Below are 11,956 nucleotides of genomic sequence, written 5' to 3'. Positions count from 1 at the left end.
AAAACCACCTCAGTACCTCACCATTTTACCCTCATAAAAACTATCATTGGTCTTGACCACCCATGCTCCTAAACTGTAAACCAGATCCAAGCCACCACAGAAATCCATCATAAAACCCAAAGCTGAGAACCAAATTGGCAACAAGCATCATCAATGCCAAAACTGGCACAAGATCTCTGTCATTTACTTTTTATATATATAATAATAATAATAATAATAATATTATTATTATTATTATTATTATTATTATTATTTGGGGCCGCGTGGGGGGGGGGGGGGGGGGAGGGAACCCTTGCTCTGCAAAACATATTGCTCATGTTTTAAAGTAACTATAGTAAAGTTCGTTCAAGCAAACAATTATCAATTTATTGAACTCTACAAAGAAACTAAAATGAGAAATGCACAAACTTTTGATTCCATCAAAATTTCCTTTTGAGCATACAACAAAACTATAATGTATCGGCTTTGATACTATCATATTCTGATGCCTATCTGCTCAGAGGCTAATGTTCTAACAGCAAAATTGGTTTAAACAAATTAGAGAGACAGCATGAACTGATGCCAAAAATACTTTGGTATTGAACAGCAAAATTTGGTGCATGGATGGTTTTGCAATGAAGACTGGACAACTCCTCGACGGCATGCTTTCATGGATATCTTCCAGCTTCTCACAAGCTGCAGCATAATTCCATGCCTAGCCGGATGGTTTTGCTGAAGATGAATTAAACCATCAACAATGCAGTAGAACAACAATGGGTGTGGATAATATTTCCAAAACCTTGCTGAAGTGCCCACAAGTTACTACACCTCTTCATTTCTTGGCACTTGTAGAGCATAAATATCGAAGCATATATTCATTGGAGGAACAAGTATCTGCCAAATCCTGATGTGTTCTAGTAATTGCTTTCTGCAACGATTTTAAAGCAGGAAGCAGATTTCTGGAATTCTGTTGAATAGAGTTGCCATGAGCTTTGCAGAGCTCCTGCCACACAAACCAATCACAATCCATGTATGAGATCTAAAAACTAGCACCATGCAGCCATCATCTGCATCTAACATGAACAGAAATAGTTTAAAAAGTTGGAAGTTATGGGGAAAATACCTGACACCATCTAAGTATGAACTCCAAATGCGGGCAGCTTTCTAGAAGATCTGCAAATGCTTCTATTAATCTCTGTAGATATCTGTAAGGGATTGATGAAGCAACAGCTGGTATATCTACTGGACTGATGGCAAAGATGCATTTTTTTATCAGAGAATCCTCATTTAAACGAAGGCTAAGAATCAAAGCTCTGTTTTGTTGATCTTCATTTAGTGCTGTGTCAACTGCCTGTATAACAGCATAACCAGATAAATAAATATATAATTGAAGTAAAGACAATATAAAAAGTAAAGCTGCTACTAAACCGAAATGGATAGGGGTAACAGAAAAGGAAAATGCTGCTATTAAATAAGGAAAATAGCGCTGCTATTTCTATTTAATATCTATTAACTAATTGACTACCCAATGTGATCAAATTCTGATCAAAACTATTTGAAAAACTGAATGAGGTTTTGCTTATTTGGTTAAAACTGAAAGAGATGAAATAAAGAAAATTATTTTTTATGATCTTCATTTTCGTATCATAAGCAATGGTTACAGTTTAAAAGGGGGTATACCTCTGGTGTAACATCTATGTCAAGGTCTGTGGGATCAAAGATAAAGGATTCGTCAATTGAATATACCAACACCCCCTCTGTTGTTGCTGCTGCAAAGCTCCGCCCAGTGGGTGCAATTCTGAGGCACTTTGTACGAATAACAGGCCTTCCACGGTTAGGCAATGATCCTGGTAAATCATAACCTAACTTTGCTCGGGATTGTTTATCAACACCTTCTTCTGTGTCACTGTTATCATCATCAATTAGATCCATAGGGCCAGCTTCCGTCATATTCTTTGAGTTTAAGAAGTCAAGAACTCCATCAAGAGAAAGATTATGGGTTATTTGAAATCGACGCAGCAATACCTGTGCAGTGTAGATGTAAATATATAAACTTATTTATTCATCAAAAATATATAAACTTATTCAATTTAGTATACTAAAATAAATAAATAGATAAATAAATACACACATGCGCGCGCGCGCGCACGTGTGTGTGTGCGTGTAAAGCAATTATTTAAATTAAGATATATCTTAAATCATATAACCATTATAGGTCTATACTTTAAAAAGAAAAGAATATTGCAACCTATAGTGGTCACGTATAATCTTTTAGTAGTTCATCATAGGGTTCTATATGAAGCAATAAAATCTAATCTTTACTGTCCTCCCGTCAAAACAATCATTTTTCCAATCACCAATTTCGAATAGAAATGTAAAGACAGAAGAATTTATCTAATGAAACGTTTTTATATTGGCAAGTCACAGATGCACCTAGAATAATATATATATTGAAATGAAGCATTAACAATTGAACATAAATATGTTATGGAAATGGAGCAACTGTTATTTGCTATCCTGTTTGACATTTTGGTGAGAGTCATGTCCACTAACCAAAAAATTTAGGAACTAGATAAAGGAACACAGAATAAATTTCTTTAAAAAATGCACAATAAGCTAAAAAATTAGGTGTTATAAATGTTGAGAGTGGGACAAACTAATCTAAATCAATTTTGTCAATTGAAGTAGCAATAATATGATACGTGTCAAAATAAGTACTTTATCTTTAAATATATTGCCTAAGAGATATGTATATATTATTATTAGGGCAAGACTTAAGTACAGTACTTAGGTGCTGTTCTTTAAGTTCTCCTCTTAAGATTCAATCATGTGGATTTTTTTCTTATGGGATGGAAATATAATTTTTAGTTAAGTAGTCACATGGCTGAATCTTAAGAAGGGAACTTAAGGAATAACACTTAAGGTACTGTACCTAAGTTTTGTCCTTATTATTCAGCGCATAGTCAAGGATTTATGAGCATTGTCTTCAACAACCTCTGAAAAGGGGAGAAAAGCATATGTGTACAAAAGAATTTAATAACTTTATCATTATTTTTATAAGTATAATTTAATAACTTTATTACTTAATGTCTTTTAAAAAAAGAAAAAGAAAAAGCAAATATCTCTTCCACATGGTTCTTTGTCTAGTTTCCACAATTACCCACCCAACAAATGATTAGAGGTTATGAGAGCTTTTTATCATATGCAGAACGAAGACAATTTTCAGAGAACAAAAACAACTGAGTTATAGGTTCACTATAATAAGTTTTTTTTTTGATAAGTCTAGGTTCACTATAATAAATTATCTCTGTCTCTATGATGTATGCAAACTAACCTGATCTGCAACATCATACATACAGATATATTTGCTAGTCCCTGCTGCTAAAATGTAACTCCCATCAGCAGAATAGCATAAAGTTGTGAAGCACTTTCCTGAACTCGAGTTAGCAGCAGATCTACGATCAGTCATGAGACGGCCACCAGCAATATCCCTACGGCCCTCAATGGTGTACATTAACACGCCATCAATTGGGTCCCAGAAATGAATCTGCCCATCTAATGTGCTGGAAGCCAATTGCCTTCCATCTGGACGATAAACCAATGTAAGAACCTCATGTGTATGAGGAAATGTCTCAACAGCACCTTTCCCTTCAAAAACATCCCACAACCGAACAGTTCTGTCCCATGATGAAGAAGCTAAGATTGCCTACATGTGATAAACGAACACCTTATTAGGCAATCTATGAAAATAAGGATAAATCTTTAAAAAAAAACCCCTACTAGACAAAAAAAAAACTCCTTAATGGACTTTGGTTAAATCACTATTCAATAGAATGTCAGGAGGGAGGGGGGGGGGGGGGAGTAACTGGTCACACTATTCATGGAAAACAAAAATTACAATCAGATAAGCATAATTTGTAACAATAACAAAGATAGGCACATGCTACCATGCAGAAACAAAATAGACAAAAGACAGGTAAACTCACATTTGTAGGAGAAAACATCAACCCATGAACAGGACCTTCATGACCACTAAGCACATCCAACAAACGGCCAGTCTTCATTGACCAAACAAAGATCTGAACTTGAAATTATTAAAAAAAGTCAGCAAAATATTTGGGAAGGTTAGGGGGGGAGGGGGAGGAAAAGAGTAGTGGTGACTGTTAACATCCATCAGAGATGGACAAAGAATACCTCAAATGAATCTAGAGTTCCAGCACAAATCACTTCACCGCTTTGATCAGCCGCCAAAGAAACAAATTGCCTAGTTGAAGGGGTAGTAAATGTCCTAAAATTTCGATAACGGAACAAATCCCATGCACGGACAGTCCCATCTAGAGATGCACTTAAGAGACAATGGTTACTAGCCATAAAATGGAGAGCAGTGACTGCATTAGTGTGCTCTGAGAATGTTACAAAGCAGAAGCCTGATGAAACAGTCCAGACCTGCATGAAGGCAAACGCTAAAACTAGTACATTAGTTCAAGTAAAAACTTAATAGGAGAAAAGGAGACAAAAAAGATTTAACATTCAGCACATATTCATATAGAACAATCAGAAAGACAACCTTAAGGATATTGAGAATGAGTTTGATAGAGAGTCTACCTAACAGTTTCCAATGATCCAAGCAATGCTAAGTTGAATATAATGCTAGCGGCCAAAACATGTAGTATAAAATTAAATTCAACTAATTGCTCATGGAAGTGGGTATTTAAAAAAATGATTGAGAGGTAATGCAATGCCAATATGTCACCTACCAGGCTAGTTTCAGTACCCACAAACTAGTATGCAAAATTGAAATCATAAGACAACGCTAATTTGCGTGTTTTGCCAAGGTAACATGACTGATGCTTCAAACCTCCAAAATGTTCACCGTGCAGAAGCAGAAACTGGAGTATGGTTGAGGTAATGGGAAGAAAACCTTTAGAGTAACATACTAATTGGTCAATTTTAAAACAGAAAATGTTAAAACTACTACCAAGTTTACTACAAAAACCTTACAAGCTAATGTAGCAATTACTTTTTCTTGTTATCTTTAAAAGTTGACAAACAGGCGTATAGCCTATGTAGTAGTAAAATTAATAGTGTCCCTAGCATCACTCATTTTGAAACAGCCACATCAGCTCATTGCATACAGCATTTCTCAACAGAAACAAAATGCCTAACATCAGACACTTGCTATCCACATGCACTGCACTATTATTATAATCACCACAATTTCTCTCTATAAACATTTCCATACAATATGCACAAACATATACCACATCCAAAACCAAATAGCCAAGTCATTTGAGCTAAAACCTTGCATATCAACCAAACTTTCATGCTTTAACTTTTAAGTCATTAAATCATTTTTACCTTGACTTTATTATCATCGGCTCCAGTAGCCACGAGCTGTGAATCAGGCGAGTAAGCCACACAATTGACATCAAAGTAATGCCCCTGCTGCTTCACCACATAACTCTCTGACCTCCACTCCCACACAAGCAACTGCCCAAGCTTCGCGCACCCGAATGTCAACCAATTCCCGGCCTCATTAAACACAGCCGTAGTAATCTTCTCTCTTGAAATCGACAACAAGTGAATGCAAACAAAATCAGGCACAGTCCTATACAACCCGAAAACCCCATTCGAAAACCCGACCACCAACATATCAAGCCCGGCATGATAATCACACGCTGTCAACTTCGCCGGAGCCTGATTAAAACAATCCTTCCTCAACAACCTCCATTTCCCTCCAACCAAATACCCACCATTTTCCTCCAAATTACCATCTTTGCCATCAGTTTCCATATCCACTCCTTCGGTTTCATCCAATTTACCATCTTGCCATTCCCAGTTAAACAAGTAACAATCCCTAGTAACTGTATAAACCCTATCTACTCTTTTAGTGTTCTTATCAATACCAAAAAACGCACCGACTACGGTGTCCCTATGCCCCAAAAACAAAAACGGCTTCGTTTTGGCGATTAGGTTAACGGAGAAGAGTCTCGCCGTGAAGTCCTTCGACCCGGCGACGAGGTAGTTCGAGTCGGGGCTCCAATTCAGCGCCGTGACCTTGTCGTCGAAGTCGGCGAAGGTCCTGACTAGCTCGAAGGGGAAGAACTCCTTCCTGAACCCCGGCGACCGCCATATCTGGACGAGCTTGCCGACGGCGACGGCGATGCGGGACCCGTCGGGGCTGAACTGGAGGGCGGTGACGGCGCTCTTGAAGGAAATGCGGTGGAGGATGACGTGGCGGCGGAGGTTGATGAAGAGGCAGCGGCGGTTGTTGTCGACGGTGATGAGGAAGACGCCGTCGGGAGAGGCGGCGAGGCGGGAGATGTCGGCGGAGGACTGGATTGGGAGGGTTAGGGTTTGGGACTTGATGAGGTCGGTGACGCTCACGCGGTTACCGACCGGTGAGATTAGCAAAGTGTTGTTGCTGATCACTACGTTGCCTCCTCTGTATGGAGCTCCAAGTAGGTTTTGGAAACGGTAGTTCATTGCTTTTCGTCAACAGTGATTGTTTTCTGTTTGGTTGCCGAGAAAGTTGAGTTGGGGTTTTTTTTTTTAGACGGATTTTTCTCGGCAATCAAACAGAGGTTGAAGGTGAAATGCTGGTTTTGCTTGGTTTGTTTGTTCTTTCTTCTTGTTCAAAAGGTAGGGTTTCTCTAGGGTTTGTATAGTGGGCCGGGTTATTCACCCAGAATAAATTGGTACCCGTCGGCCTATATCGCTAAAAGCTAAGCCCATGTCTTGGCATATTATGATGTCTAGCCCATTATAAAAAATTACCTTTTGATTTTTTTTTTTTTTTGAGGAAAATTTACCTTTTGAATTTAATGGTATTATTTTTATTTTTTTTTTTTTGTGATTTATGTGATAATGGTATTTTCAAAAATGGGTACTAACAATTCCTACTCTTTTTCTTAAAAAAAAAAAAAAAAAACAACAACAACAACAACAACAAATCCTACTCTAATTATGGTGCTAGGGATGCCAACTATCAAAAATATATATATATATATATATATATAATTACCCTTTTTATGGGAATATATATAATTAGCCTTTCTAAAAAGTCTTGCAAATTTTCATAAATTCAACTAAAGAATGTTGTTTATTATAAAGTTACTCAATTATGATAGTTTACTTTTGAAATTGGACAATATTTTCGAACAATAAAAAATAAAATATTTGAAGGAAAAAAAGGGAGTTCCATAGTAGGTACAGGTAACATGTTAAAACTTAGAATCTTCGAAGCAAAATTATAAAATATTTTAAAATTTAACCATCTATAGCTATAAATAGAGCATCCGTAGCAGACGTTGTAAAAATTATGCCATTTTGTCACACCAAAAGCCTACTTTATTATTTTACTACATCATTTTACAATTTCCCATTTATCAGATGTTCTATATTTTTACCACTTCATTTAAATATTATTTTTTTATTCTTTTTAATTCTTATTTTATTCTTTCTTTATTATTTGTTCAATAGTAACATTTTATTCTTTCTTTCAAATCTCAATGTACTGTACAGTTGCTGAGAGTGAAAGAGAAATAAAAAATTAATAAACCCAATATACCACATCTTACCGTACAGTTGCATATTTGTGATTGTACTGTAGCAAGTTGCAAAAAATATAGCATTTACAACATCTGATAAATAGGGTCAAACTTGGTTTGATGTGAGATATGTGCCAAATATTTAACATTTGGCACATATCTCACATTTGTTGTGGGTACTCTTAATGAGAAGTAGTAGACAATTGTTACAATAATTAGACAAAATAGACTTTTACTTTTTTTAGAAGGTCATTTAAGCTGGTATTATTAATTAGTACCAATATTGACTTGAAATCCATATATTTATTAACTCTCTAAATTTTACTATATATATTTTGTATTCATTCATTGAGAAAATGGTGTACAAGATTCTCATGCTCTCTCAAAACTCAAAGTATGAGACTACGATGGTTTTAATTTTGAATGTATTATAAACTGATTTTTATCTGTACTACTATTTAAGGGGCTTCCCCTGTTTGGATTCCACATTTTTCATGCCTAAAATACCCTCACATACCCACTCATAAGTTTTCAACTATCAGGGATAGATATGTAAATTAAAACTCCTATGTTTAAGTAGAGACAAAACTAAAGGACAATTCCATAAAAATGCAATTCTAACTCCCCTAAAACATGGCCTAAAAAATAGGACAAGTTTCCTGTTAATTGTCAAATTATTTTACCCACTTATAAATTAAATTGTAAAAATAAAAATTATATATATATTGTAGGGACACGATTCTCAAGCGGCCCAACGATGACGTTGGGCTCGCGCGTGATGGATCCTTCACAATAAATTTTGTAGAGAGTGGGTTTGAAAGGCTGGAGTTGGGTCACGGGACGTTAGTACAGGCCGGACATTAGACAAACCTAGACTGAAAAAGGCTTTAGTCCGGTTATCTAAGCCCTTAACTTTATGGATTGAAGGATTGAGCTCCTCGGATCATGTCCGAGGAGCACTAATGTATTCTCCGGTTACCCGTCGATGGGTTATCCCTGGTGGAGCGTATATATTTTCCGGGCCTTCTCATTCCTGGAGTCTTTCTTCGGAAGTGAGATGGATCCCCCCCCTTACTTTGTTACCTTGCGTTTTCTTTTATACTAGCCTACGTTCATTATCCCCCGTCCACGTGTAGGGTCGACTTTTCCAGGACAGAGATTTGTCCCATCAGTCTAATCCCGAAATTGTGGGAGATGGTCCATAAAGCCTAAGAATCCAGCTCTGTTAGGTGCGGTGTCATGTCAATGAAGGGTATTAAAGACTATTTCCCTGAGATATTTTCTAATCTTTTAAGTTTGCTTGTATTCCACTTTCGTCAATGGGATTTTGGGTCTTCCGAGGACTGAGCGGTCCTCGGACGTATCTTTGGGCCACATCGGGCTCATTATTTTTGGACTTGGGCCCTGGCCTCCTTTAGTTTGGGGCCTGTGGGCTCCCTATAAGCGAGCGAGCCGGGCCCATAAACTATTGGACCCCACAATAGCCCCTCAAAACCCTGCTGTCCAACGTCTTGGTTGGAAAGGTGGGTTTTGGTAACACCGAGCCTTAACTGCGGCTCATTTAATTCGGCCCTTGATCAACGTTCGCGACTCTTCACCTCCACGAGGAATGCGCCGGTCTACAAGATATTTCCCTCGATTTACGCGTGATGCGCTTATTCCGTTTGGTTATCCGTAGCACGCCTTTAATATCTTCCTTTTACGAGACCTCCCCAATCTAACGGTTACTGATAGCGTGGGGGAATGAAACGGATGCACATTTATTCGCAGATTTCCTTGGGGATCAGAACGTGTTACGCACCCTCGTCTTACTCCCCTATATAGAGAGAGAGGACAAAAGGTGATTCTCTCATATCTGAATCCCTCAAGCCCTTCTCATAGTTCATTTCTTCCGTCTGGTTATTCCTTATCCAATAATACGTCCTCCATAATAGTCAACCATGAATAAATCCTTCCTTTCTCAGAAACGCCATGTCCTAACAAAACTTGAGATGGCTCGGTCAGGGCAAGGATGGCGGAGACTCAAGATTTGCCTCCCCATTCTTTTAGCCAAAATCCGAAGCAGGGACTCGTCACACCTCACTTCCGGTGTGACTCAGTCGAAAACCTCCCTTGTCATCTCCATCCGCTCTCTCATGAGCATACCTAATATGGCTCCCCTTCTCCCTCTTTTGCTCCTTTTACTTTCTTTTCATTGCTTCCCTCTTCTTCTCCTCCTTCCTACTCATGTCCTCTATCTTCTTTTTCCTTTGCTTTCTTCAGCGACAAGAGTTTGCTGAAGTGCTTCCATGTGTTCCAATTCTTCTTCCTTCTCCTTCTTCTCCGTAAAAGGTTCTTATCCTGATATGAGCAGTACTGAGGCAAAGATTTCAGAGAGACTTTGAAGGCGCTTTCAGAAGACACCTGGCGGTTTACTTATCTGTATTACGGATGTTATTACTGCTTTGGCAGTTCATTTTTGTATAGGCTTGTGTAAGCCCTTCCTTGTACGTTGTAATAATAATTTTTTATATTAATAAAAGTTACTATTATTCTATTTCGCATGTTCTGTTTATATGTTTTAATAAATTTGCAAGTTCTGCTCGGCACAGTAGTATAGCATTTGAACCAATGACAACTAAGACCAAAATACTTGCTAATAAAAAGACGCCATAATAACTTTAACAAAATTATTATTCGACATAACAATCCGACCAGTGAGGAACGAGACTTACCTTAACATTAGTCGCGATGGGGACTAAGTGCTTGATAAGGTGTAAGAAGTAATTATCCGAGGACATGTCACCCTTTCAATGAGCAATTTCCTTAGGCTAACGATCATCGGTTCGTCACGCCATATTCTTAACACACTGGCCTTAACCTTTTCCAGTATTTAAGCCGAAAAACTTCTCCATCCGAGTAGTTGATTTCCCAAAAAGCCCGAGTCCGAGGACTTCGCACAGCCAGGGTTTTGTTTAGAACGTATACTTTTTCTTTTAGGTGCTCGGTTTCCCCATAGGCTTGAGTCCGAGGGCCATGCAAGTCCTAGGTTCTGTTCAAGACTTATAAGATATCTTTTTTATGTTCTTGGTTTCCCTCTAGGCTTGAGTCCGAGGACCATGCAAGTCCTAGGTTCTGTCCAAGACTTATAAGATATCTTTTTCGTACTTAGTTTTCCCATAGGCTTGAGTCCGAGGACCATGCAAGTCCTAGGTTCTGTCCAAGACTCTATGAGTTCAGATTCTCCCTTTCATAAGGCATTTCCCAAGGCGCCGAACAGGGGTTGTCCTCGGCCACGGCCATTGCTCGGCGTGGGCCACAGTACCTGGGCCCTCACGCAAAGCGGGCCCGGGGCCACGAATCCACTTAGCCCATGAATTAAGAGATATTTCTGCAACTTCTGGCCACGTGGTACTCTCTGATGTCACAGTGACCGAGGTGCGCCTTTACGAGGCTCTTTAATCTTGTGGTTGCAGTTGATGTTGAAAGTTGAGTCAGAACTGTTTTGTCTGTAGCGTTCCTTGGGACGCCGCGTGAGTTGACTGCTATCACCTTATCTTTTCGAATAAATGGGAGGGAGAGAAAGTTGCTTTATATACGCACAAATCCTTCAGATTTTCTCCCACATCACAGCTTCCATATCCGGAGCTCTCCTCCCTTAGCATAACATGTTTAAGGCAAGGGTTGGGAATAAAGAATTTTCTCCGCCGCAGATGCACCCTGCCTTCATGAGACTCAGAATAGTACGGTATGGGCACAGGAAGCTTAAGTTCAGGAGAATACTTCATTTCGACCGAGGGGGAAGGGAATCTTTCCCTCTTTTAGTCAAAATCCGAAGTAGGTTCTGTCCATGCCAGAATTTTGGTGTGGCAGAAGAAAGATTTTCCGCCATCAGCGCCTCTGCTTTGCGGCAGACGTATATTTAGAGAAAGCCCCTCAACCTCCAACTCCCTGCACCTTTCCTTCAACGGTGTCAGGCTCAAGTTGGGTCTCTTTAGTTGTTTGAGTTGTGGGCATGTGAAAGCATTGAGGAAGAACAAGGTTTGGGGGCTGTAGCCAACCTCTCCTCTGACCTACTCCCTCAGCTTCATTTTATTCTCTTGTATCTTCCTTTCTTTTCGGTTATGTAATGAGCTTTGATGCAAACTGATTCCAGCTTTTCATTGTAGGTTGTACTATTTCTTTGTTTTAGTGATAATGGAAATTTCTTTACTTGTTTTGGATACTGCTCCTTTGACTACACTACTTTGTGAGTGAGTGTTCCCCATACATGCGTTTCTTTCAGAATATTTAGAGCACAATAGCTTGAAACATAATCTAACTAACTCCAGTTTATCAATACTACCAGGCATTATATCGATAATTCATAATAAATCAAACTTAGGGAACTAACCAGGATAACAGTTGAATATTCTGTGATAAGCGCGCGAACACCGTCTAAGACTGAT

General features: G+C 38.7%; 1 protein-coding gene across 1 annotated transcript; it reads right to left on the bottom strand.

The window, feature by feature from the left end:
• Positions 1–387: 387 nt before the first annotated feature.
• Positions 388–6,616, bottom strand: LOC126725636 (periodic tryptophan protein 2). The gene is made up of 7 exons (XM_050430443.1): positions 5,338–6,616; positions 4,174–4,425; positions 3,966–4,058; positions 3,314–3,685; positions 1,660–2,004; positions 1,103–1,330; positions 388–982 (listed from the first exon to the last, which is right to left on the bottom strand). The coding sequence occupies exons 1-7, from the start codon at positions 6,463–6,465 to the stop codon at positions 812–814; spliced, it is 2,589 nt and encodes an 862-aa protein (XP_050286400.1). The 5' UTR covers positions 6,466–6,616; the 3' UTR covers positions 388–811.
• Between the last annotated feature and the right edge of the window lie 5,340 nt (positions 6,617–11,956).

Source organism: Quercus robur, chromosome 5, assembly GCF_932294415.1.
Source record: "Quercus robur chromosome 5, dhQueRobu3.1, whole genome shotgun sequence".
NCBI lineage: Eukaryota > Viridiplantae > Streptophyta > Magnoliopsida > Fagales > Fagaceae > Quercus > Quercus robur.
Note: the sequence above shows the minus strand (reverse complement) of the source record. Positions and strands in the feature narration are given on the sequence as shown.

Bases quoted from the DNA above. Each gene is read 5' to 3' on its own strand.
- LOC126725636 (XM_050430443.1), bottom strand. From the start codon at position 6,465: ATGAACTACCGTTTCCAAAACCTACTTGGAGCTCCATACAGAGGAGGC. The intron at 4,426-5,337 runs GTAAAAATGATT...GCCTTCATGCAG, and splicing joins CCGATGATAATAAAGTCAAG to GTCTGGACTGTTTCATCAGG. The intron at 4,059-4,173 runs GTATTCTTTGTC...TTTCAAGTTCAG, and splicing joins GAACTCTAGATTCATTTGAG to ATCTTTGTTTGGTCAATGAA.